The sequence below is a fragment of the Eublepharis macularius genome, chromosome 12 (assembly GCF_028583425.1).
Source record: "Eublepharis macularius isolate TG4126 chromosome 12, MPM_Emac_v1.0, whole genome shotgun sequence".
Classification (NCBI taxonomy): domain Eukaryota; kingdom Metazoa; phylum Chordata; class Lepidosauria; order Squamata; family Eublepharidae; genus Eublepharis; species Eublepharis macularius.
This window is the reverse complement of record NC_072801.1, coordinates 35,391,784-35,418,411: the sequence shown is the minus strand read 5'-3', so window position 1 is coordinate 35,418,411 and position 26,628 is coordinate 35,391,784. Positions and strand designations below refer to the sequence as shown.

At 45.8% G+C, this 26,628-nt stretch overlaps 1 protein-coding gene across 4 annotated transcripts; it reads right to left on the bottom strand.

The window, feature by feature from the left end:
* On the bottom strand, nucleotides 1-25,733 carry KIF18B (kinesin family member 18B). 4 transcript variants are annotated; one of them, XM_054994675.1, is made up of 17 exons: nucleotides 25,678-25,733; nucleotides 22,416-22,473; nucleotides 21,549-21,885; nucleotides 19,519-19,676; nucleotides 19,231-19,335; nucleotides 17,341-17,451; nucleotides 13,576-13,773; nucleotides 11,845-12,021; nucleotides 10,639-10,713; nucleotides 9,885-9,991; nucleotides 8,533-8,644; nucleotides 7,061-7,170; nucleotides 6,592-6,818; nucleotides 5,922-6,441; nucleotides 4,578-4,676; nucleotides 2,118-2,209; nucleotides 1-286 (listed from the first exon to the last, which is right to left on the bottom strand). In XM_054994675.1, exons 3-17 carry the CDS (start codon nucleotides 21,871-21,873, stop codon nucleotides 252-254), a joined length of 2,451 nt encoding a protein of 816 aa, XP_054850650.1. In that variant the 5' UTR covers nucleotides 21,874-21,885; nucleotides 22,416-22,473; nucleotides 25,678-25,733; the 3' UTR covers nucleotides 1-251. The 4 variants fall into 4 exon arrangements, with proteins under 4 accessions (XP_054850650.1, XP_054850653.1, XP_054850651.1 ...); XM_054994678.1 differs by having other exon boundaries at nucleotides 1-283; XM_054994676.1 differs by having other exon boundaries at nucleotides 5,922-6,438.
* Between the last annotated feature and the right edge of the window lie 895 nt (nucleotides 25,734-26,628).

Here is a 26,628-nt window from a genome sequence, read left to right as displayed (position 1 = left end):
TTTATTTTAGAAATGTGCTGCTGTTCAGCTTTTGATGGTTAATTCTAAAGACAAAGGCCAAGTTTATAGAGAGGCTGGGGTCAGAAAATGTAACAAGAATTCATCTGCCCTTACAGGGAGAAGGAAATTACATATGATAAGACAACAGAGAGGGAGGATGCTGATGGCCCCAAATTTGGACAGAAGGCATCAGTAAATCAGCTTCGCAGTAGATGGTGCTGATTCTCTGGAACCGCAGAACCTTTCTAGCATCATTTCCACATGAAGCGGCAAGAGGGATGTCCTGCTGGGAGAACACACAGAATGAGAGATGCCAGATAAATCAATCTGTGGGCAGTGGACTTCCCAGGGTCATAACTGAAACAATTCTAACAGCCTCTACCTTGAGTTCTAGAGAACAAGACACTTGACTGAAAGCACCCTAATGGAAAACCACCAGATCTACAGACAACAAGACACAAAGCAGGTCCCAAGGAGCTAAACTGCATGGGTGGATTGAGAAGATGCTCAGAAGCAAAGACAGATATCAACATCTTTAAAGCAGCTGGCCAAGTCTGAAATCAGCCCCATCATGTCTAGAACAAGGTACATTCTGCAAATTTGCAGAGTGGCTCCAAGTCAATTGGGGAAAAGCAGACTGGGAGGGGGCAGTGGTGGCAATTGACCAGTGCTGATACCATCAACACCTCATCCTCCCTGTCCCTATAACAGTCTCCTATAAACATTTCCTTTTAGAAAAGAGCAACGATATGCTGATTTTGAAAATAAAAATGCTCTGCCTGAAGCCTGACAAACCAACACTTTATTCAAGCCATTCACGCACATGAACCATGCCAGTTGCAAAAACCGAGATCACGCCACGGACGCTGAACTACAGCGGCTCCTCTTGAAATACCAAGTCAGCCTTTGCTACATCCCCTCCCCTCCAAAATGGGATTCAAGGCACCACCTAGGATGGGACACAGGCGTCCAGGAGGACTCCATTCACCCTGGAAATTGCAGGTGAGGAATAATAATAATAATTAGTGCTTATATAAAGCTCTTCTAGACATATGAGTGTCTTACTCAGAGCGGTAAACAAAGTCCATATTGGATAATTCCCACAATACAGCTGGGGAGCTAAGGCTGAGAGGAGTGGCTTACCCAAGGCCACCTGCTGTGCTCATGGCAGTAGAGGGATTCAAATGGGCAAGACTGTTGATTTGCAACCCAACCACTTAACCACTATGCTACTGCAGTTCTCTGTAGAATCTAGAATTGCCTTTGTAGGGGTGAAGGGGTAGTTTTCAGAAAGGGGATCCCTGGAAACTCCCAATGCCTACCGGCATTTCAGACACATTTGCATGAACCAAGGAAGACGTTCGTCAAAAGAAGTCCTTGGCTCTGTGAAGTTAAGGCCCTTGAGAATTTCCCAAACTGCTACTCAAGCATATTGTCTTCCCTATAATTCCTTGAAATTGCTGGAAGTCATGGCCACACAGGAGTTTGAGCACCAATCCCAGATCATTCAGTTCCAGCTCTCTATTTTCCACCCTGTGAGGAATTCCCTCCACCCAGGGAGGGAAGGTAGCATGGCATAGCCTGATTTCATCAAATCTCAGAAGCTAAGCAGGGCTAGTACTTGGATGGGGAACCACCAAGGAAGACTCTGCATGGCAAGACAATGGCAAACCATCCTTGCTGCTCACTTGCCTTGACAGCTGCTTGCTGGGGTCGCCATAAATCAGTTGAGACTTGACAGCGCACACACACGTACGCATAGAATTCCCATTCCCACTCTCTGGAGCAATTCTAATGTTCTATGCAGTGCTAGAAACGGGACACAGCAGCTGCCAAGCACTACCTTGAAGAGGGAAACTATTCTCTCTTAAGTGCTGGAGAGGGGGGGGGGCACCGAGGGGAAAAATGGCAGACCTTTGGCATTGGTGTGAACTATTTATTTATAGGGATGGTTAGGCATTCTTTAGTGGGGGGGGGGGAGGTTTGTCTTCCTGATTGCTCATCTGCCTTCACACAGACACACCCCTCCCTAACCCCCCATGATTTAGTTTAGGTTCTGGGCTTCAGTGTTTGCTAGAATACGACCCAAACCATATTCCTTGCCAGAGCCAGGTTACCTGGTGCTTTCACAGCTTGTGAAGCCTGCACAGATCTTTGCTGTAGCCTGGCAATGCGGCTCCGTGGGGCACCCAGCAAGTGGGAAGCAGAACTGGAATGAGACACAAGGAAATACACATTATTCTCTCTAGACCTTATTGGGGCTTTACGTATTTTTTTGCATCACCCCTTGCTCCCAAGCTACCTAACTGCAGAACCCATGAAAATCCGAGTCCCCAAATTTACACATACTCAGTACATTTACAAATCTTGGCGTTCAAGCTGCTTCTAAAAATCATCTCAGCCATTACTTGCTTACACCCCTGCTTTTGTCACCTGTGGGGATCTAAAGCAGCTAAAAACATGGTTTTCCTCTGCCCACAACCACCACCCCGTGAGATAGGTTGGGATGAGAGAATGACTGGCCCTAGGTCACCCAGCACGTTGCCATGTTAGACTGGGGAATTGAACCTATGGCTCCCAGATCCTAGCCTTTTACCATTATGCACACTGTCATGTTCCAGATGGGTAGCCATGGTATTCTGTCTGTAGCACTAGAAAAGAGCAAGAATCCAGCAGCACCTATGAGACTAACATGTATGAGCTGTCATGAGTCGCAGCTCACTTCTTCAGATACCTATCTGAAAAAGTAAGTTGTGATTCATGAAAGCTCATACCATACCACAACTTCTGTTAAGTCTCATAGGTGCCACAGGACTCTTGCTCTTTTCTACCGGCATGTTCCACACATTTCTGGATCTTACTGATATAATGGGCCCCTACTAACAACTAAATGAAACTGAGCCCTGTTTGACTCACGCGGCAGAATGGACCAGGACAAGTTCAGACCACAGGAAGGGGAAAAACATTTCTGAATACTCCCCATGTTAATATATATATATATATCTTGCAAGTGAAAAACTAGCCTATCCAGGCCTATACCAGCCCATTTCTTGCTGTGATAATTTTATCACTGAGAAGCATTTACAAGCGGGCCCTCCGTTCTAAGAACTCTCCATATGGCCTCTTGATCCCATACCCTCCTGGTTACCCCCTATCCCCCGCCACTCTCTGTCCTCTCCACCACATAATCGACCTGTCTGCTTCCTTGGGCTCCTGCAGTCTAACCTCACCACTGGTCCTCCCCTTTCACAAAAATCCATCTTTTGTCTCATCTACTCTCTCCAACAACCACTCCATCCCTTTCCTTCCTTTCCCCTCCAAACCCTCAAGAGCACGCTGCTTACTCCCACTTTCTCGACTCTTATCTCCTTTCTTGCTTTGGCCCTCTGCACTCCACTGCCCACACCAAAATCACTTCATTGCCAAATCCAAAGTTCTCAGTGCCATCCTCACCTTCCTTGACCTCTCTGCCTCCTTTCTTACAGCTGATTACTCCCTCCAACTCCCTTTGTTCCTTAGGTTTCTGGAAATGTGCCTTGGCTGTTTCTCTTCCTTCCTATTCCACTCAGTATTTCCAAAAGAGGGGCTCCACTTTTCTGGTCCTGGGCCCTCTTTTGCCCACTATGTACATGTGACCTTATCAAATCCCATGGCATGCACTCATGAAACCCAGCTTTGCCTCTCTTCCTCTCCATCTCATCCACAACTGTCTATTCTACTAGGATGCCTGATCACCCTTGCTATAATTAAAGAGCAATTCCTCTTCTTTCTTCTCCTTGTGCACTCCATATTCAATGGCAACACAGCTTTCCACCTTGTGGAATGGAGAAGCCTTGGCTTTACTGCTGATTCTTCCCTTCCCAACTGCCAGGCTGTTCCCCAAGTCATGTCACTTCTCCTTTTCCAGTACCATCCTCTCCACCCCCCCACCCCCACCCCACCCCCCCACCCCACACACACACACCCTCTTCTTGATAACTAGCTCCTCCTCCTCTCTGGTCTTCTGTTATCACACCTTACCTGCTGTTGAAAATCATTTGCTTGTTTCACTACTCTTGATCATTGCTGGGACTCATTTTCATAAATGTCTTCCTGCCTGGACTGGTTCCAGCACAAATTGCCCATTCTTGTCTGCAATGGCCTCTATACCCTTGCTCTCTGTTTACCTCTCTGCTCATACCCCGATATATCTTTGCCCATGACCTGCGGCCCCTCCAGCTCCCCCTCCCTCAGCCACCTCAGAATCTCCCTCAGCTGGCTTTGCCCATTCTCCCTTGCTGCTCCTTATGCCTGCAGCCACCTCCCAGAACACCTGTGTGATGCCACCTCTCTCTTCCTTCAAATCCCTCCATAAAACTCACCTTTTGTGGAAAGCCTCTGGCACAACCCCGTACTTCTCCCACGTTATTAAAACTAATCTGTAAAGAATGTTTATTCCCCTTGCAAAGTGCCACACATACACATGGACGATACTGTTTAAGAAAGAAGGACCATTCCCATTTCACTCTGCGGCATACGCTGACCAGATCCAAGTCCAATTCTGTCTAAGCTTGTCTTGAAGCTGCAGAACAACATACCCTGCAGCATGTCTCCTCTTCTGCACTGATGTTCTGGAGGCCAAGGAAGACGATCTTGGAATGGAGGAGCCCTTCATAGTGAACACTGGCATGGATGCCCTGGAATTGACCAATCAGAGCAAGGTTAGTTTGCCTGCTTCCATCCCAATGACAGGGAAAAATCGTTCTCTGCAGGTTTCAAGGAGGCCCAGAACAAAGAGAGTGGACTGGATCCTATCACTCCATTCGGCCAATGGCACTGCCTTCCTCCGACGTCGTACTCTAGCGGCAGGACCCAACCCAGCAATTTATCACAAAGCAAATACATCATTCAAAACCTCAACTATTTACACAGCACTGAGAGGCCTCGACATGGTTAATTTTTGAAGTCATTTTGGTACTGTTGCATTACCACATAGGGAAACGTTCCCTATCCCCAAAAGTAATAAGATATGGAAGATGAACTTTCTTTCCAAGGAGGAGTAAGTAGTTTTCATTTAACGCCATACTTAAAGAAACTGCATCCTTCCTTCTGAATGCTGTCTTTGCACTTCAGCTTTTGTGCAGTGATTTTGTTTGATCAACGTAATGGGCTGACGGGTGGAAAAATCAGACAGTTTGATATTTTGTTTTGTTTTGAAACTATGCTTTGCTATCCAAGATCCCTTAAGCAGCAGAACCAAGAACCAAATCTGAAGAAGCACACATGCCAAGACTGTGGCTCTTCGCCTTTATTGCCCACAAAGTACACAGCATAATCACTAAATGCTGCCTAAGCCACAAATAAAAAATGAGGACGTATAAGCAACACTTCAGACAAGGCAACATTATCTATCACCAATCTAATGCTCAAGTATGCTGCTTCACTAATGTGGATCTAAATATTCACAAGACAGGGGATGTACAGAGATAAGGTATATGTTTTTGGTAGCATTTTGGGTTGCTATAGCAACAATGGAAAGAGGGAAGTGATCAAGATGGGGTGGGAGAAGGCAAGTGGGGGGAAAGGGCTGCCTAAAATTTTGGATAGCCGTCTAGTTGCTTCCCCTGCAGTGCTATCCACAATATGTAGATCAGCCCCTGAAGGGCTATTCTCCCCCAGTTTAGAATCACTGTGTTAAAGCATTTACACTATCCCTTTAAGAGGGTTCAGAACTAGAAAAGGACGAGGAATACACACATTCCATTTGAATGCTTATCACATGCGGGACACATGTCCTGTTACTTTGTAGGGTTGTCTCCTCCACATTCTGTTAGAACCTGGAAATACCACTCTAATTGAATCTGTATCACATGCCAGCCCTTTTCCTTAGGCAAAGCCTCTGCAAAGAGAGAAAACATGCAGAGTAGCTAAGAGAGACATACCTGGGTATCAGAGGGACTCCCTGGGGGTTAGGGAACTGCTGTATGCTCTCCCAAGCAGGGAATTCTGGAGCGCTTGCCGGACAGGGATTCTCACCAAGGTCAAAAGTTGCATTCAGGCCACATGGCGGAAGTGGCGTAGCGCAGTTCTGAGCAACTGAGGAAGCTAAGGGAACTCGGCCCTTGGTGACTGTCAAAGGACAGGGCTGTGGGATATGCAGGTGGGTCTGGTGAGATTTTGCTGTATCCGCAATAGGGGTGCTGGTGCAGTCCATTCCTGCAGGGATAGCCCATTTCTTTGGGGAGTTCTCTTGCTGGGGAGGGACACTAGCTTTCCGCCGACGCTTCGCCCGTCCCTTCGGGACAGACGGGGTGTTTCTTTCAGCTGGTGTTGTGCTTCTCGCTGACTTTCTCCTCTTTGCCGGGAGCCGGGGGGTCTTGAACACATTGCTCAGGGTCGGCGAGATCTCTAGCAAAGCTGGTGGAAATCCAGAGATGCCTGCTGGAGTGGCATGCTCAGCTGCTGGGAGAGAAGCCAGAAACAGATGCCATTGATACAGAAGGCAACAAGAGATGCCACTCTCCCCCACCCCCACAGCTACATCTTGCAGTCAGGTAACCCCTCCTCCCCATTCCCTAACTGATTCAGTCGTGTTCCTGGTTCAAGGCATACCCTGATTTACAAGCTGTGGCACTTCCAGAGGCAGGGCAACCTCGGGAATTGCACATGGCTCCACTTGTTTCTTCTCCGCAGTGGGAGCCTTTGGTGCCTCCCCAGACTCTCGAGGTACCAAGAGGTCCAGCTCTTCAAACTCTGTTATCATATCTGGGGTGAGAAGCTTGGCGGCTTTCAGCACAGCATACTGCTTTCGTGCTATGCTAAAGATGGCTGTTATTAGCCTGAAGAGAAAAACAAAGAACCACAGAACTATAACTAGAGAGGTAAAATTCCCTGAAGTGTTGAGAAGCAGCAGTTGCTCCACACCCCTTGCTAAAAGCATACTCTGGAAATGTTGAACAGTCTGCAGTATTGATCCAACCACTCACATATGGCTTAAGTAGAGGGGTGAAGGACTTCAGGCTGAACAAATCCTTTGCTCCTTCCCTATACTGAAGGGGAGGGCAGGAACACGTTAACTCACCTCTCCAGCTGATTTCTTTCCATCTTCTGTTGCCCAATGCCCACGTTTTCCTCTTGTTTAACTGGGTTTGAGGATTCTATGCTGGAGTAACTGGGTTTCTCTTGTGACTCCTGAATCCATCCAACACAGCAAAAGGCAGAGAGTATGGAGTTGCATTATGGTATACAGAGAATATAGAGTTACAGAATAGATATTATATAGGAGAGGCTAAGCCATGCTTATCATTTGTAAGCTCCCACTGACGACTGGCTGGGCTGCTGTGGTTTCATGCAACTTTCAAATTCATTCTAAGTTTTGAGGGGGAAGGGGCATTTCACTGGAAGCTGGCACCAATGCGGCAAAATTTTGTGGAGGGGGGCAGGGGAGAACGATCTGGCTGAGAGGAAACTCTTACCTAGGAAGGAAAGGAGAGATGGAGCCCAAGAGACTTAGAGCCAAGCTACAAGTGATGCCTTACACAGGTTGGACACTTGTCAGCTTACCTCAAGTTTTGATGGGAAATGTAGGCATCCTGGTTTTACAGCTTGGCTCTCCATTACAGCTGCAAGACCAGGATGCCTACATTTCCCATCAAAACTTGAGGGAAGCTGACAAGTGTCCAACCTGTGTCAGGCATCACTTATAGCTTGGCTCTGAGACAGGGAGCCCCCCCCCCAATAACTCAGGCTCCTATGGAAAAAGGACAGGACAGCCATTGGGCTGGTTCCTGAGAGAACTAAAGATAGAGGCAACGGAGGAGGAACAGAGAAGGTTTGAAAGTTGAGGAGATAATGTGGGACAAGGAAAAAGCCTTACATGGGGCCTAGATAAAGGAAGCATGTGCTACTGACAAAAATCCAAGGAAAGTCCATTATATCAGACTGCAGAGGCCATAAAATGTCCTCTTATTCTCTCTGACCTTCACTGACAACTTCTCAAATGCAGGTCTCTACTTTTTCAACAGTAAAGTCCTTCAATTCATCTTCACGTTTACTTTGTGTGGCCAGCTAGATGGGACGTGGGGGATGCGCCCTGAAATCTGGGGAACTTCAAGGCTGAGTGGGAATTGGAGGATGCCCCTTCCTTCAAGCCCATGATGCTGAGCACTCTCTGTGGCTCACTCAACAGCAAGCTCATTTGTCTCAATGAATGCTGCAAGAGTCCTCCGTGGAAACTCCAACCACAGCTAATCTCAGGAAAAATGCCTTTCAGCCCCTGAAGTCATAGTGACAGCATTCTAAACCCAAATGCTGGATCCTCCTTGCTGACCAACGAACTTGGGTTTTACAGATCTAGCCATCACTTCCTTGGGGCTGGGAAGAGGGGCAGTAACAGCTCCTGGCAATAGCAAAGAAACTCTCAACTGTATATGCAAATCCCCAGGACAAAGTGAACCAAATCACAAAAGGGAGAATCTAAAACCTAATGGGAAAACTCCCTCTATGTCAACGTTCCCTGATCTAGATCCCATCCCACATCCTCCTTCCCCTTACCTGCTTCAGGCTGTTTTCTCCCAAACATGAGGGGCCACCACCCAGTTTCAGTTGCTTCGATTCTGCATCCATCTCCCCATCACCCTTATGTCCCAGACAGGTTTCCTTTATCCTGCAGCAGGCAAAGGACACCATAGAAAAATGGTAGGGGCTGAAACAGCTGACCTAGTCCAATCCTATCCATGTACAAAGATCTCCCCTGCTCAGCTGGAGGCTCTCTTAGGCCTGAACTACAGCTTATGATCTGTAGCGTGTAGGGTCTTGTGTTTCCCTCCCTGACTCTGCTGTTGACAGTCAGACATCAGAAGTGGGGGAGCTTAGGTTTCAAGTGACTGGGGCCCTGATTCAGAGTGGAAGCACAGGGCAGGGGGAAAAGCGTTTTCTCTCTGTGCCATTTTCCTGACCTGAAACAACTTGGAGGAGCGGGGAAAGGCTGAAGACCCTTCTGCCCCCTTGTGCCATGGTCCCACTCCGAATCAGGGATCTAGGTGCTTGAAAAAGGATCTTCCACTCCTGGCATCTGACTGTTGGCAGCAAAGTCAGGCCAAGGGAATCCAGGCCCTACACATTACAGGGTGTAACGTGTAGTTCAGGCCACAGGAATCTGTGTTTAACTGAAAAAGATGAGAAGCATGGGCCCAGTGCTTACAATGCAGCCTCAGGGGAACTAGCTGAGCCTCATACTTGTTCCTGATAAATCATATAGGATTAATTACCAAAACAAACTACACTTACCTAAATACTATATAAATGCTGTTCAAAGTGTTTTAATACATTATTTCATTTTAACCCTTACAAAAACCTTGTACGGTAAGGCACTTCACCCATATTGGAAATTTGTCATGCTGGGCATAGTAAGAGGGAATGGATGGCAAAAGATGGTGGCTTCCTTAAGGTTCTTGTGAGTTCAGCGCAGAGGAAGTCAAGCCAAAGACCCCTTTCATCCCTCTTTTGTATGTATGTATGTATCAGTAGGGTAAGGACTTAACCAATAGTGTCCCTCTGATTCCACTACACTGAGAATCTTAAAGAATTATTAGATTTAGAAAATAATTTTCTAAATAAAGTTTCTAGCCCTCATGGTTATGACAGAAAAAAGAGGGACAAGTATAGAGACCTGAGTATCTTGAAACAAGAGAGGTTTAATTTCTTGTGGGAAAAGAGAATGAAGGCCTTTATTATCCTAGAAGCCTCCTTCAAATGCCAAGATTTGTTCCTGGCCAAATCAGGTCCCTCTCACTTGCCTTGTGGTTCAGCACACAAGAATCACTTCATGGTGTCAGTGGAGAAGGGAATGTATGGAACTAGGCCTTCCCTCCCTCCTCTTTCTCCCTCAGAAGTCACAGCCTTACCTGACCAGCTCTTCCTGCTTAGGCCTAGAATCTTGAGCCGGTCCGTGGGGGTTCACTGGTAGACCCTTTTCTTCGTAAGCTTGGAGCCTCCCTCGCAGGTCTGCCACCTGAAAGGGATGAAAATGAATAAGAAAATGTCTTATTTCTGGTGCTAGTGGAGAGCCTTGGAGATAGATCAGCATCTACTTTTAACTTGTGAGATGATTTCAATGCCACATAGGGTTGTCATCCTCCAAGTGGGGCCTGAAGATCTCCCAGAATTACAAATGACTACAGTTCTTCTGGAGAAAATAGCTGCTTTGGAGAGTAGACTCTATGGTGGTATATCCTGCTCTGGTCTGTCCCCCCTGCAGGTTCCACCCCCCCCCTCCCCAAATCTTCAGGTATTTCCCAGCCCCAATTTGGCAACGCTACTGTCACGGCACTATCTGAGAGGCCCAGGGGCCTGAAGATTCTCTGAGAGAGGAATGGTAGCATATAAATCCTTAGCACCCTCCCAGAACCATAATTCCCCACACAACAGAATTTGGAATCAGTGAGCCCAGACTTAGAGAATGGGAAGTAAGAGGTAGGATGTTAGATCCAATATGGCATCCATGGCACCAATGGGAAGCCAAGCAGAGGGGGAGTATATGTGCCAAGGCAGGTATGAAGGGCCAGGATATTTCCACTCCCACCCTAAATAGGCCTCTGGCATGACCTTGGGGAGGCACACTCCATCCCTCCAGAGACAACCTCAGTCAGGGCATCTCACCTCTGCTTTCAGCTGCTCACAAATGGCTGCATATTGGCTGATATGGCAGTCCAAGGTTAGAACATTACTTTTCATCTGCAGGCCGAGGTGGGGAAGAGGAACAAAACAATGTCAGTTCAGCTGGGAACAAAGGGAAACTCTGCCCAGCTGTCCCATTCTTAGGTAAGTGGAATTTGAACTAGCTTAGGCAAGAATAGGATGGAGTTAAAAAAAACTTTCTGAGGGAATAAAATGCACTATATATTCACGCAGGACCCAAAAGCCAGGACTCCAAGTAATGGAAAATACCAGCTTTTCCATGGATTAGGGGCTCATACAAATGGGGCAGAAGGCCCACAAGCCACCGCAGTCCATTCCTGCCTGACTCCAACATCAGTTTATCAAGCCAATTCCATAAACCTAGGAGGAACTGAACTACTCTCGAGATCAACCACCTGTTGAGGGACAAGACAAGATCACTCAGGCCTTGCCCTCTAAATTTTATGTTGTGTAACATTCAAACAGGAGAAAGCTGTGAAGGAGGTGGAGACTGAGTTTTTCTCACCTTTGGAGTGAAGAGAAACAGTTTTCAGTGAAATCCTAAGATGAGTTATTCCAGTCTAAACCCATTGATGTTAATTGGTTTAGACTGGAATAACTCTTCTTAGGATTTCACTGCTATCGCCTATCTTCATTGTCATATTTGCTTTTTCATTGCTTTTTTAAAAAAATCATGAAAGCTGATCCACACAAGATGCTGCATTCTGTATTTCCATTCTCATAATCAGAGAACACACAAGTGAGGGACAGGAATATTATGCAAACCAAGGAACTGGTATGAGATATAAAATTCAGTGTCCTCAGAATCTTAAGTTCTTTTTTTTAAAAAACTCAAGTTTCTAGCACTTGTGAATCTGAATATAAGCTTGAAATTGCGGGGACACATCTGGTGTAATTTCTGAAGCCTAAGAAAGGAGTGAGAAGGGTGCTTGGCGGTCATACTGATTCTGTGTCCTGCTCCCCCCTCAGGACCTGCAAAAATAAGGACATTCATCTATGCTGAATCCTGCTGGTCTTTGATGCAGAATTTGAAAGGAATTTGGCTTCATTTTTAGATGGCAGCTCTAGTGATGGGCAAACTAGAGTACTGGAGACATGCACAGGAACTGCCAGGCTGGGGTCAGATCACTGATCTATCAGGCTCTAAATGTCAGTGTTGGTACCCACCAAGAGTTTGATCTCTTTGGCCCGGTTGGCATATTTGAGGGTATTGTAAGTGTCCTCATAGGAAAGCATAGATGGGCTGACGGCAGCAATCATGATGGTCCGGCAGTTCCCCCCAATGGAGTCCTTCAGAAGGCGTGTCAGCTTGCTGTCCCGGTATGGAATGTGAGGTTTTTTGCTCTGGGGACCAAGAGAAGTTGTTTATGAAGGTAGTTTTTAGCGACAATATAGAGAAAGTCCTTTTCAGGGGCTGAATTTCTCTTCGTGTTCTCTCAACTTTTATGTGGAGAGAACAATGTATAAAAACAAATAACCAAGTAAAAATTACAATTACACCTCTGCATAAAGGAAAAAAGGCAGCACAAATGCCCTCAGCATGTAATTCTGCATGCTAAAAGTTTTGAACAGATTTAAAAATATATATATTTCATTATACGAAAACAAATCTAAAGGTATGACTTCCAGGGAGGACACTAGGACGTCCTTTAATATTGTCTAAGCAGATCTGATCATAAAATTCTATTAACCTCCAACTGTGGTTGGGGGCTAATTAGAAGTTGTGAGGGTTAGTGACCTTTTGCTGTTCTCTCTTTCTCCCTGCCACTGTTCCACAATGACTAAGTAAACACAGTGCATGATGGTAGTTTGAGGTGGGTAGCCATTTTGGTCTGCAGTAGGAAAGTTAAGAGTTGTGTCCAGTACCACCTTAAGGACAAACTAGATTTCCAGTGTGAGCTGTCGAGAGTCAAAGCTCCCTTTGTCAGATACAAGGAGTAGAAAAAGGAACGAATCATGCATGATGCAGCACCATCTTGCTGTGTGCAGTCCCGCTCTTGTGGCTGACAGCCAACAATGCAAAGTGTAGCTGAGTATGACAATATCACATCACACTTTTTGTTTATCTAGATGTTACAGAGAAGAGTGGCAAACACACAGACAGAAAGTGGATCAATCTTTCCCATAATGTTCTTAAGACTGGTGGGAAAGTTTGGGCCTTTTCTGTGGAGATTCCACGTTTATGAGATCGGTCGTGGACTCTTCTGCCAATGTTCAGGAAGCAATCCAAGACTTTCCTATTTGGTTGAGCTTCAGCAGCAAGAAACAGGTTATTTTCAAACAAACCACCCATCCATTTTTACCAGTTTATCTAGGATGTATTTATGAATGCTTTCTACATTTTGTTTATACTCTGCTTTGTTAACTGCTTGGAAATTTAAGATTAAAGGGGTACTATTTTTTTAAAATAAAGTAATCTAGTTATTTGCCATTAAGTGGCAAATTTTCCACTGAGAGCTAAACTACAAGAGACGAATTACACGAGGACGCTCACATGAAGGGAGTTCCAGTGTTAGCCAGGAAGCTGAGTTTTAAAAGAGATCGGAAGGCTCTGTCAATTTCCCTTCTCTACAGAGCTGGAAAGATGGCTCCTCAGAGAATTTATTTCCTCTTTGCCTCCTAGAAGGGGAGGTGAAACTGACAGAGCCTTCCAGAGGTGAAGAGGAAATTAATAAACCCCCTGAGGAGCCATCTTTCCAGCTCTGTAGAGAGGGGAAATTGACAGTGCCTTCCGTTTTTTTAAAACTCAGCTTCCTGGCTAACATTATGACTCCCTTCACACGAGCATCCTTGTGTAATTCGTCTCTTATAGTCTAGCTCTAAGAGAAAATTTTTCCACATTCCTGTGGAAGTCATGCTCAACAAGCAGTAGGAGGGGGCGGGGAAGACGCTCATTACTTTTGCATCAGCCAAGGCATTGATGACATTGATAAGTGCCAGAAGGGAGCGGTTGATGTTGGCACCCTCCCGCAGCCGCGCCCCTTTGGTGTTTGCAATGGATGCCCGTTCTGAGCCTGCCAAGTCAATCAGACTCATCTTGGCTACTCGCAGGTCCTGGGTAATGCCCGCCACATTGTTGTGCTGCTTCACGTAGATCTGCAAAGAAGAGAGAGGGAGAGCAAAGGTCACACATGGGATTAGCAGGGCACTGGGACTCTCTGAACAGCAGAAAACATCCAGGATAGAGGATACTGGATCAAAATATAGGTTTAGTTGACTGTTTGTTCTGTTCTGTTCCTGCTCTGTCGGTCACTTCAGTGTACCCTCAAATTTCTGTTAAAATTCTAAAGTATTTGCAACTGAAGTAAGGAAATCTGCAACTAGAGAAGATAATCAAAGCTCACAGGCACAGACCTTATCAGAGGAAGAGGCAGCAATTGTACAGGTTTGTTCTTGGCTAACACAAGTAATACTGCTCTTCTGGGGGCAGGAGCAGAGATTCCCTGCTGCAGAATTCACGGTGGTTGTTTTTTTAAATCACAGAGCATGTTGAACCTTGTGTGTTAAAACTTCATTTTTGCTTTGTCTTAGTTGTGAATGGTGCATTTGCCGGTGTACGTTGCTCCATCCCAGACAAGACTATCAAGCCAGTTTTATGTACTTAGTAGACATCTGAACCTAGTCCTGAATGTTGAGGGCTTCGTGCAAAGATGATACTCTAATCTAATCTGCCCTTCCTGGGCAAAATGATTGAGACAGCAGTAGCAGACCAAAGTCAGATCTTCTTGGATAACTCATGGGCTTTGGGCCCTTTTCAGTCTGGGCTACAGGACAAAGACAGCTCTGGTGGCTTTAGTTAATGAGTCTGCTTGAATGTAGACAAAAGCCATATTTCTTGGTTGCTCCTCCTGGATCTATCTGCAGCTTTTGATACAGTAGATCAAGCTGTCTTATTGAAGTGTTTGGAGGCATAAGTAGGTATCAGGGGCTTTGGACTGGTTTAAATCATTCGTCATGGATTGAGCTCAAAAGATTGTTGTTGGAACCACCAGCTTTCTTCAATGTACGAGTTATCTTGTGGGGTTCCACAGGGTGCAATCTTATCCCCATTTTATTCAACCTCTATTCATAGCTTTTTAGAGAAATCATTCATAGTTCTGGAATTACACATCATCGATATGTGGATGACCCCTGGTTCTATATTTCTCTGTCAAAATCCCCTGGTGATGGAGTAGAAGTTTTGAGCCACTGCACGACTAATGTAGTCAAATGGCTGAAAGCAGACTGAAACTGAACCCAGACAAAACTGAAGTGATGCTGGTTGGAGAGGCACAGACATCGAAGGACATTGCGCTCTCCTCATTTGATGGGGTTCAGCTGACCCTTGCTGACTTGGTTAAGAGCCTACCTAGGGTTATACTGATACCAGCGTTGCTGCTGGAGAAGTGGGTTAATGCAGCTACAAAAAATGCTTTCTTCCAACTCGGTTTAGTCTGCTCTGCATTCGAAGTATGTGATAGCCAATACAAAACCCTTTGTGACTTTAGTCCCTCATATCTGCAAGATCAACTCTCTCCCTATGCTTCGCCACAACAGCTTTGCTCATCTGAGCAGGGCCTTCTGCAGGTGCTACTCTGCAAATGGGCAAAATCTACAACTGCCTAAACACATGCATTCTCTGCTGTAGCCTCCACCTTACAGAATGGTCTGCCTGAGGTGGGTAGGAAGGCTCCCAATCTCCTGGCTTTCCACAAACTATGTAAAGCTGAATTGTTCAGGAGGGCTTCTTTGCAAAGGTAATAGCGCTGTATGGTAATGCAATGGTTCCGAAAGTTGCACTGGTAAAGGGATAGGGAATGTGGACTATACTACCATGCTGTTGCTGTAAATATACCACGTCTGTTGCTGGATAGGGAATGTGGACTATACTACCATGCTGTTGCTGTAAATATACCATGTCTGTTGCTGTAAATATACTTCTGCTATGTAATTTCTGCAATCTTTAATGTGTCATGTTTAAAAGCTTATGTTTTGTTTCAGCTCTGTTATAGATTTCTGCAGTACGATACCTCATCCTGTTGATTATATTTCCCTTGCACTATGTACTGTGCCTTGAGCCTCAGTGAGAAAGGCATACTATCAATATTGTAAATAAACAAACAAATAAAAAGAGAGTCAGTTGAAGGGGTTCCATTGCCCACAACATTGACAAGTAACCCTGTCTGAGGACATTAGGGCAGTCATGCTCAAACTAGGCCAGGGCACAGTAACTTGCTGTAGGAGAAGTGCCAAAGTGCCTTTAAAAACAAACCCACTGCCCAAAAAATCCCCCTAAATGAGGTTGCCTGTTGCATCTCTGCAATGACTGAGTCAGAGGAAGGGGTGGAAATTGTACTGTGAGTAAGTTAGTTGATAAGAGTAATCCTGCTCTTCTTAGGTCTCTTTCCTTCTGCTGAGAGCAGATAATTCAGCTGCATCAGGTGTTGTTGGAACATTAATTCATACCCAAATCCAAGAAAAATTACTTTTCGCTCTATGGAAGCTAACTGTTGCATCTGAGCATGAGTCACTGCTCTGGGAGTGCCTCCTTTCATTCAGGACATCCACTAATATCAGTGACTCATAATGGATGGGTTCCATTGAGGGAAAGCAATTAATACTCTTACATATGCACAATGCAACTTTGGGAGTATAAAAGTGAAGCATGGCTCCAACTTTGATTCTGAAAGCAGTGGGACTCAGAACATCAGACGTTTGGGAAATACTATATAACTCTGGCTCAGGGCTATTTCTGGAGTGTTCAGTTACACAGAATGGCCCATGGGGTGCTGTGGAAAGGGTAAGGTGCCCCAGACAGCCTCAGAATCCTTTAAAAAGCTAAGAAGATCAGAAGAAGAGTCCTGCTGGATCAGACGAGACGTCCATTCTAGTCCAGCGTCCTGTCTCAGAAACCGGCTAACCAGTTGCTCAGGGGCCAGGGCCTTCCCCCAAGATTGCCTCCTGCTGCTAAGACTGAGGTTTTCTCCCTCTGAACCCTTTTGCCCTGAATACTAGGAGGTGCTTGACAATCTCTCTCCAATCAAATTTGTATCCCACTTTTTAGTTGCTCTGGGTGGCATACATGTTTGTCTGTGCTTCCATTTTTATGCCAACTCCAAAACTGCAAGGGTGACTGTCCCAAGGTTACCCAGTGAGCTTCATGGAAGAGCGGGCATCTGAACCAGGGTTTCTCCACCTCAGTCCTAGTCCATTGGTTCTCTAAGCAACCCCACCTAACAAAGCACCCCTTGTAACAGTGATTCAGCGTGTGGATGGACGACTTCACCCCCTACCTGAATGCAGTCTGTGGCTGGCTAAACATGGAGCCCAATAAAACACATGAACAAAAGGTATGAATATTCACCATCCTGGTCACTTCCAGCCACAGCCAGCAAAATGCCTCCCAGAAACTAATCAGCAGGACAACGTGGCAAAAGCCTCTCCTCCCTCACTCCCACCAGTTGCTTGTCACCAGCCTTCAGAGGTAGAGTGCCTCTCTGCATGTAGATGTTCTGCTGAGCTGCTTCACACAATGGATAGTTGACTTCTGGAACTCTGCCATGAAATGTCATGAAGTCAACAGTCCTCACGTTTCTGATATCTTTGCAGGATGGCTAAACAATGGGGAGATGGAACCTCAGGCTTTCTTGGATGGCTGCTGTTTCTAGCCAAGGCTATGCTTACCTGGAAGACAGCATGAGAGCGAGAAGAAGTGGCATTGATGTCCGTAGGGTGCTGCGTGCGGTTCTGGTTCCCTCGTGCCAACATTTCTAGGAGCTGCTCTGCAGTTTTGGGCTAGAAGGAAGTGAGACATCAGAGAGAAGGAAAAGGTCAGGAATGGTCTGATAAGATGCTCCAGGACTGTGGCTCCCCTGCACCTCACCACAGGAGAAAACTCAAACATTTCAGTTTCTTGCATCTCACACACTCAGCAAGCTCTCTAGGAAGCTAGAGTGTCACTCTGCTCTTCTCCACATCCCACTGCAAGAGAGAAGCTGTACTAAAACTCCACCCACAGAACTATAACATCAACAACTGATTTATATACCGCCCTTCAGGATGACTTAACATCCACTCAGAGCAGTTTACAAAGTATGTTATTATTATCCCCACAACAACAAACACCCTGTGAGGTGGGTGGGGCTGAGAGCGCTCCTAGAAGCTGTGACTGACCCAAGTTCACCAAGCTGGCTTCAAGTGGGGAATCAAATCTGGTTCTCCAGATTAGAGTCCCGCGCTCTTAACCACTACACTAAACTGTTTAGCCAGCCTAGGGACACCCGAGATCTCACTGGGCATTGCTCAACTACCTTCTCAACTTCAGTAGCTAAAAACTGCTTTTTTTAAAAGCAAGCAGATGTTGTCCAAAGGCTGAATTTAGTGCCTTGAACAGCTAACTGCCTGTTGAAGTCATCTTCTGACATTCTGTGTCAGGCGCCCTCTCATTCTGAGATTAGGTGGGTGGAAACCTGAGAAAGGGCCTTCTGTCATGGCTCCAAAACTCACTCCTCAGATAGACTTGTCTGTTCTCTGCTGTTGCTGTCTTCTGCCTGCTGGTGAAGATCTTTCTGTTTCATCTAGTGTTCCCTCAATGATGCCTCCTTCCTGCCCAATGTTTTAATTGGTGTTTCTGTTTTTAATATGTGTATTTTAGCTTGGTTTTAATGATGTGTTTTTGTTTGGCTTTAACACTTTTTGACCTGAATAGCCCAGGAGAGCCTGATCTCAGAAGCTAAGCAGGGTCGGCCTTGGTTAGCAAATGGATGGGAGACCTCCAGCAAAGACCAGGGTTGCAGAGGCAGGCAATGGCAAATCACCTCTGTTAGTCTCTTGCCATGAAAACCACACCAGGGGTCACCACAACTTGAGAGCAGGATTTCATTTCAATGCTTTTTAAAACGTGTTTTTATCATGAATATTTTTTAGTCTCTTAGCTGCCTTGGTAGCCCTGAAAAGGACAAAAATATGTGAGGCTTTTGTAAATACATAAAGGAATTCCATGTTTGTGTGGTGAACAGAACTCTCAGTTCCTTTTATGCCTGAAGTGCATCCTCCTTCTCTAGCAGCTCTTCTCTTTCCTTCCAGGTTCTCCTCAAATTATTTTTTAAAGGCACTGATTGCCTGCTATGGAAGCAAACACAGCCCCTCCTCTACTCCTGCCCAATTCTCTACATCCTCCCTACTCCCTCCATCAACCCCCAACACCTCGCCCTTTTCATCTGGTCAGTTTGCAGTAGACTGAAGCCCTTGGGGCACAGACGGTACTGATTTTAAATACTTCTCTCCTGCTTTTCTACTAGGTATAAGGACTGAAGTCCAGTCCAGGACTGAGCTCTGTACTGCACCTTGCACACCATGGGGACTATATAAAATGCTAAGCAGCCTCACAATTTTAAGTATCTGACAGTTATTTATTATATCATGTTTGTGATCCTACATACGCAGTCTGGGAATCAGGGCTGTTGAATCCCATGGGCTAGAATTCCCAGAATTCTGAGGAAGCACAGGTGGTCTCTTAGCTGCCCTTGAAGCCACCCAGAGCTGTTTGGCCTGCAAGGCAGCTCTCCTACCCACCTGGTGAAAAGAGAGCCCTGGCACAACCACTCCTTTCTCTGGATCCTCCCGGACAGGCAGAGGGCCTTTGGGTTCCAACAAATCATGGATCTGCTCATTGTACACCTGGAGAGAAACACACACATTCTTAAAAAGGCATATGGCCCATAGGAAGCATGGGGGGAGGGGGGGAGGAATAGGAGTGAGAGCTAATCTGGAGTCTGACTTACACATGTGTAAGATAAGTTCTGAAGCTGTGGATGAAGACTAATGTAAAGCTACAGCCTGTAAAACAAGTCAGAAAGGTACCTCTTGGTAGGAGATGAGAACCTCCCACTGCTTCTGCCCTTTCTTGGCCTCTATTTTCTTGTACAGCTCCGCCATGGTGAGGTACATGATACCTGGATCTTTCTCGGACCCCAGCATGGTATGTGTTTTCCCAGCCCCTGTTGCACCATAGGCAAACACTGTGGTAGAGAAGGATTGAAATGTGTTTCATTTGAGAAGCCCAACACCTAAGCACACAAACCCAGCAGCAACCGTTTTGCAAACTCTTTTGGACCCCATCTCCTGTGGCAGCCATTTTGCATTTGGCTCTGCCTCTCATGGCAGCCATTTTGGGGTGGTGCTCACCTCACTCTCCTGCTTTGCATGAACTCATCCACTTTACGCACCCAACACTTACAGATGCACTATTTCATGATCTGTTCTAATTTCAATAAACATAGAAGTCTATTTGGGGCTGAAAATTTGATCCTAGCTCCTTAGGACTTTGAACAAACTTTCTGCCTCAGTCTAGGTGGGCTTCCCTTAGCCCAGGATCAAATGCTCTCTTACTTATTTTTACCTTGTCTGTCCTCAGGATGGCATATAAGGCTCTCCTTTCTCAATTTCATTCCAATATTCTGACTTTCTAAGAAAGGTTATATAAGATAGTTTTTCAGTATGGAACAGGCCACAAGTGTGTGTGTTGGTGGGGAAACTGTGTGGCTGGATGCTACATTTCTCTTACAGCAGAAAAAGGTGAAGAGCTAATCCTTAAAATCAAATGTTCTGTTAGGACCACCAGAAAATTTGCCATACCCTTCAGATTCAAAAATCACATTTCTGGCAATTGTTGCTCACAATTAGAATAGCTGGGTCACATGTTACACAGCACGTTAGCTATACTAGTACGTTTTTTAAAAACCTGCTACTGTCACTCTGGAAAGTGCTACAAGAATTCTCACATCCTCAGGTGGGACATGGCTGCTACATTAACAACATATTTCAAGTATTGGATTGAAGCAAATAGGTGTGTGAATTGGGTCAAAATTATGGGAGCTACAGCAGGACCATGTCAAAGCACTTGCCAATCAATCCACAGAATTCAGCAGCCCCCCCAAGTAGTCTTACTAGCATACCTTCCTACACATAAACGGCAATTCCTGAAATATTTTCCAGTTGTCTGAGGTAATTCTCACAGTCAGTGATTTAGTTATTAATTTGCCCTAGAAAGACCTAGAGCCCATGAAAACTCAAGGCCAGTAGAGTGGTTAGTGTTGGATTATAACCTGGGAGGCCCAGGTTCAAATCCTCACTCTGCCATGGAAGCTTGTTGGGTGATCTTGGGCCAGTCACTGTTTCTCTCCGCCCAATCTACCTCACATAGGTTTGTTGGGAGGATAAAATGGAGGCTGTCTTGAGCGTCTTAGAGGAAGGGTGGGATAAAAACACAACCTGGGAAGCAGCTACCATAAAACTCCAGTGTGTCCATAGAAAGTCTATGACAAGGCAACTGCTTCAAGGCAATTTTTAGACCCTGAGCAAGAGATGTTTGTGTACAGAAAGGGCTCAAGAATGTAGAGGCATTATTGAAAGATATTTTGGAACAACTGGGATGGAAAGCAAGTGGAACATTTCATTCATGCACAACTACTCTGGAAGTGCTACAGCAGGGGCCCCAGGTGACACTTCAAGTGCTAAGCCAATTGCCAACAGAGTGCAAGCCATAGAGAAGCAGGAGAAGGCTAGAGAGAATCATGACCAATGGCAGATTCTAGAAGTTCTTTGTGTTCTGCTAATATTGAACACATGAACCTGACTTACATTGAATCAAACCATTTTCCTATCAAAGTCAGTCTTGTCTCGTCTGACTTGCAGTGGATCTCCAGGGCCTCTAGCAGAGGTCTTCCACATCACCTGCTACCTGTTTCTTTTAACTGAAGATGCCAGGGATTGAACCTGGGACCTTCTGCACGCAAAGCAGGTGCTCTACCTCTGAGCCATGGCCCTCCCCCAAATACCACTACCTCATGGCTGTCCGCTGCATTCCTAACACCCACTTCTGGTCTTCTTACCAGAGCAGTTGTAGCCATTCAGGACACCCTCCAGGATCCCTTTGGTTGTATTTTCAAACACTTCCACTTGAGTAGCGCTCTCACCAAACACCCGGTCAAAAACAAACTTCAGATCCTTGCCCTTGTGTCTTGGGGCAGAATCATGCCCTTGGAAGCCTGCCAAGACGCCTAGCAGGCTGGGTTCCTCGGGATCGAAAACTAGCAGACAATCGCTAACCACCTGCACCACACTTTGGCGGTTGCCCTCCTTCTCCCGTGAGGTCTGGGGCCGTACTCGTACCACCACAGACACATTGCCTTCTTCAGCAGGTGGCACAGGCACCATCGTTACAAAGCACTGTGTTAAAGAGAGGAAAATACCCCCATCAATACTCAGAACAATGAATTCACATCCCTGACAATCCCAAGCAAAATGTGAAGAATCTCCCAAACATTAATAACGGGGAACAGAACAGATTCAACATGAGCGAGTATAAAATGTTGACACAGGGATACTATTTCTATACACCATCTCAGCCCTCTTGAGCAAGAAAATCACAAATCACACCTCTGCATTAAATACCCACATGCCTCTCCTCTGAATCCTTTCCAGTGATTTTACAACCTTCCTAAAATTCAGAGCCCAGAATTGAACCCATAGCTGCAAAGATCTGTCTTAGTTTAACATTGCTAAAGCAACACATTTACAGCTCCATTTAGCTGCTAGGGATTAAGGGCCAAAGACATTCATTGATTGATTATATTGACTAATCAATGCTTTCATTTGTTGCAAGATTATAAATGTGGGCTTTAATAACAGCTGTCCTCTCTGGAAAACAGCAGTCACCTCTGATTGGCTTTCTAGTGAGACAGCCTGTTTGCATTTACCTTAGGAGATGGAACTTGTGTTTGTTAATGGCTGCATTTCAATCACTTTTTGACCAACCTGTGCCAAAAGAGAAATAAAAAAGTAGCTCAGAAGCATCCTGAACTCAAGTGAAATGATACATATTCAATTGGGCAACACATGGCAGGAAGAAAAGTGTGTTCAGAATTCAGCAATTCTGAAAACCACTGAATCCAGAATGTAGAAATTCCTTTCCAAAGGACAGGTAAAAACAAAGATTTATCTAGTTAGCATCATCACCTTCAAAATATAACTACTAAATGCCAGTTTTTACACTGTTTTTAATGCCCCCAAATCCAGTTGCACCAATAACTGGAAAAGTTGTTAGTTTCAGGTGGGACAACAATTTTAAGTTTGTTGTAGTAGAACAAAATGCGAGTCCAAGAGCCTCTTAAAGACCAACCAGATTTTCCAGGATATAAGCTTCCATGAGTCAAAGCCAGGCATTAGGAAGCAGGGATGAATTACAGCCCATAATTGCCTGAAGCCAGTTTCACCACCACGACTTTCCCCAGCCAACCCTGAAACCTTCATTTTTGCGAGGAGATCCCCAGGCTCTTCATAAACCTACAGTGCCTTTGCTTCTTTGGTAGTAAGCAGTTAGTAATGTTTAAAGCTGTTCTGCACAGTCAGAGCTTATCATTCCTGTGAATTTAAATCTTGAAGCTGGTTTTTAACTATTGTTTCCCCTGAAGGATCCTGGGAATATCAGCTCTACTGTGCATGCTTATGAGAATTATTGAGGGCAGCTCTATAAACAACTGTTATGGAAGTGAAGAAAGAACTTTTATTTCCAACCCACCCCCCACGGTAGGAAATCCATAACTTTTCCTTCTGAGTGACAAAACGGAGTTGTGGATGGCCTTGAAGTTCCCTCTCACCCTGGCCTACAGAGTGACATTGGATAAAAAACTCCTTGGAGCTAGGCCAGGGTTCAAATGCCTCAAGCAAAAATATATTTAGAAGCTGTTTTTTCTTGAACTGATAAATTTGGAACTTGAACGTATGATCATTCAATGTTCGAGGAGCGAAAATTCTGTCTTTTTGCTTAAGGGACTAGCTCAGAAAGATCTTTGCTTGAGCTCTTGAGCAAAGCTCCCCTTCCCAGGTTTCTCTTAATAGCATCAGACTGGATCACCAACCAGGTAATTTGCCACTCAGATGGGTGAACAGCAATTTCCCACTGCTGAGCAGATGGGAAAATAGAAGTACCCGTTCACTCTCTCCATTGCAGCCTCCCTCTCTGAGCCACCCACAGGCAAAGACGGAAGGCAGAGGAGACACAGCATGCTACTGGACCCAGATCTTACTCTTCAATTGCAGACCAACACTGCTACCCACCTGAAACTATCAGCATACTATGGCTGCTGACTGTGAGTGCGCACAGACATGCACACATCTTTTTCTGAGTGCAGGGTAGAGGATCTCTCTTTTTTGTTCTGGGAGACATAGGGAATGTTGGTTTGGCCAGTAATGATGGTGCGCTACCCAGGGATATCAAGCAGATAGGAAAATAAACCCATGTTGATTATTTCAGCAGAGCTCCTGGAAGGCTTTGTTGATCCCTGCTCAAGTTGATAATTTTGAAGCCATTTCCCCCTGACTTTAACAGCATCAGAGGAGCGAAGAGCAGTATCCAAAATAACCCTCGTGTTTCACCAATTTACTCAGTGGTCCAGCTAGTATAGATCAGATCAGCCCTTCATTAACAGGCCAGTTTCAGGAAACATTCCTTATCTGCAAAGTCCACCGATTTCAACACAAGTATTGAGTATGCAGCTCTAGAAGACCCATCAGAGGATCCAGCTATAAACTCACAGAGAAAGCCTGCAATACGGAACCACCCAAATCACACTAGCTGCCTCTGGAACCCAATAGTTTGCTATAGGATTGCCAACCTGCTGGTGGGGCCTGGAGATCTTCTGAAATTATAAATGATCTGCAAACTACAGAGATCAGTTCCCCTAGAAAAAAAAATTGATGCTTTAGAGGGTGGACTATATAATGGTACTATAACCTGCTGATGTTCCTCTCTTCCCAAACCTCATCCTTCTCAGGTGGGGTAAAATGCCGTCAAGTTACAAATGACTTACGGTGACCCCTGCTGGGGCTTTCAAGGCAAGTGAGAGGCAGAGGTAGTTTGCCAGTGCCTTCCTCTGCAGAGTTTTCCTTAGAGGTCACCCATCCAAGTACTGATCCTGCTTAGCTTCTGAGATGTGATGAGACTGGGCTACACCATGCTGCTTTCCCCCCACCCTTCCCAGGATCCACTCACAAGTCTTTAGGAATTTCCAGATCTGAAGTTGGCAACCCTACTTAGCGAGCCTCATCCACCTGCTCATGAGATGCTGATTTGGAAGCCTGGCTTTTGCCTGCCTTACACCACTTGCTTCTTGCCCTCACCCAGCTAATGGCTCCTGCCCAGTCCTGAGACCCTACATTCTGGTATCGTGTGTGTGTGTGTGTGCTTCCTCCCAGGAGCAGTCATTGATGGCTAAGGAGAAGCCTCAGAGCTTGAACTCAGTTCCGTGTGGTGTTACAACCACAAACAACAAACCATCCTGCATGGTCGTTGTAAAGGTGGCTATGCTAATTTTAAGAAGATAGGTAGCTGTGTTTGTCTATAGTAGAAGAGCAAGATTCAGGTCCAGTGACACCTTCAAGACCAACTTGATTTCTAGGGTTACCCTGTAAGTCTAGTGGGTCTTTAATCTGCTACTGGACCTGAACTGTGACGTTTAAAAACAGCGGGAAAGAACGGTTGCCAGCTCCAGGTTGGAAAATTCCGGGATGGGAGTGGGGTGGGGCTGTGGATCTTGCAGAGGGCAGGATCTGAGGACGGAAGGGGCTTCGGTAGGGCATAATGCAATAGTCCACAGCAGCCATTTTCTCCAGGGGAACTGATCTATGTCGCCTGGAAAGCAGGTGTAATTCCAGATCTCCAGACAACACCTGGACGACCCTAGTAATGACACCCGTTCTCCCACCCCAAGTCCCCAACTAGCGGATCTCGTAGAGGAGTGGAAAGGTTGCCAGCTTTCTATTGGGCTCTGCTCCTGTACCTCTAGCAGCAGCTCGAGTTATACGACCAACTGCTTATTTTCTCCGTGCCTTAAAAAATACTCCTGCTAAAAGAGCTCCAAACTGTCCAAAACAGTTCTTTCTCGATCCCATAGTCTTTTTTAGTCCCCTTACCAGGGGAGGGGAAGAGACTAACCCCCCCCCCCCCCCCGCGCAACTTACCGCTTTACAAACACTTTGCTTTCCACCGCTCTCTAATTCGAATCTGGCTTTGCCCATTTCCTATTGGCCGCCAAGTCCCTTACGCAACCGCAAGGCATCTCCTAATTGGCCACGCCATGCCAAGAGACGGGAGAGACAAAAAAGGATTGCTGCCATGTATGCTGGGAGGTGTAGTTTCCCCCTCGCCTGACTTCTCTGCATACCCTGGTCGCTCCGAGCCCGTTGAGGTGACAAAACAAACGTGTTTTATAACTGTCGATTAATTGCACAGTTATTGTAATCTATGAGAGTGCTTTTCTTTTATATTAATGTGAAAGTTCGCGCGCGAACACGTGCACACTCAGGAGCAAATGTGTGTTCATACGTGCCTTGTACATTATTTGTAACCGGCCTCATTTACGCGTGCAAATCAGTCAACGCTAATAACCCGGTGAAACACAGCGAACCAGCCTACGCAATGCATATATATAATTGTCACTTACCACCCCCCCTCCCAGTGAATTCTTGTTTGTAGTTTGCTGTGCAGAAATGCAATGGGGACGCTCTCTCCTTGAGCTTGTTAGCAAAAACTCTCCGCCCACATGGTTCGAGCCAGTGGGTATGGTATGAGGGAGCGGTAGAGTGCGCATGTATGACTTTTTGCAAAGTTTCCAAAGGCTCTGTTGGGACTTAAGTAAGAACATCTACCCGCAATTACCCTTGTTTCTCCTCAAACAGCCTGGCTAGACTGAGCAGCAATTTTTCCAGCTGCAAGGAGTTCGGGGCACCCTGTGGCTGCTTAGGATTTGAGCCTCCCCAGTCATGAAAGCCACCATGAGCAGACAACACCTGGACATTTCAGAGGATAGACGCAAAAAAGGGAGGGGAGGGGGAGATCTGGCCACCCTTCTTCCAGGTCCAAGATCATCGCTTCTAGACAAACTTGAACCCCAGTCCTGCACTGTAAAAATT

What these genes read in the sequence shown, in the direction of transcription:
- KIF18B (XM_054994675.1), bottom strand. Translation starts at nt 21,873, where the DNA reads ATGGTGCCTGTGCCACCTGCTGAAGAAGGCAATGTGTCTGTGGTGGTA. An exon ending in TTCTCATCTCCTACCAAGAG is followed by an intron (nt 19,336 to 19,518) that starts GTACCTTTCTGA and finishes GTTTCTCTCCAG; the next exon opens with GTGTACAATGAGCAGATCCA. An exon ending in ACAAGCTGTGAAAGCACCAG is followed by an intron (nt 287 to 2,117) that starts GTAACCTGGCTC and finishes GTGTTCTCCCAG; the next exon opens with CAGGACATCCCTCTTGCCGC.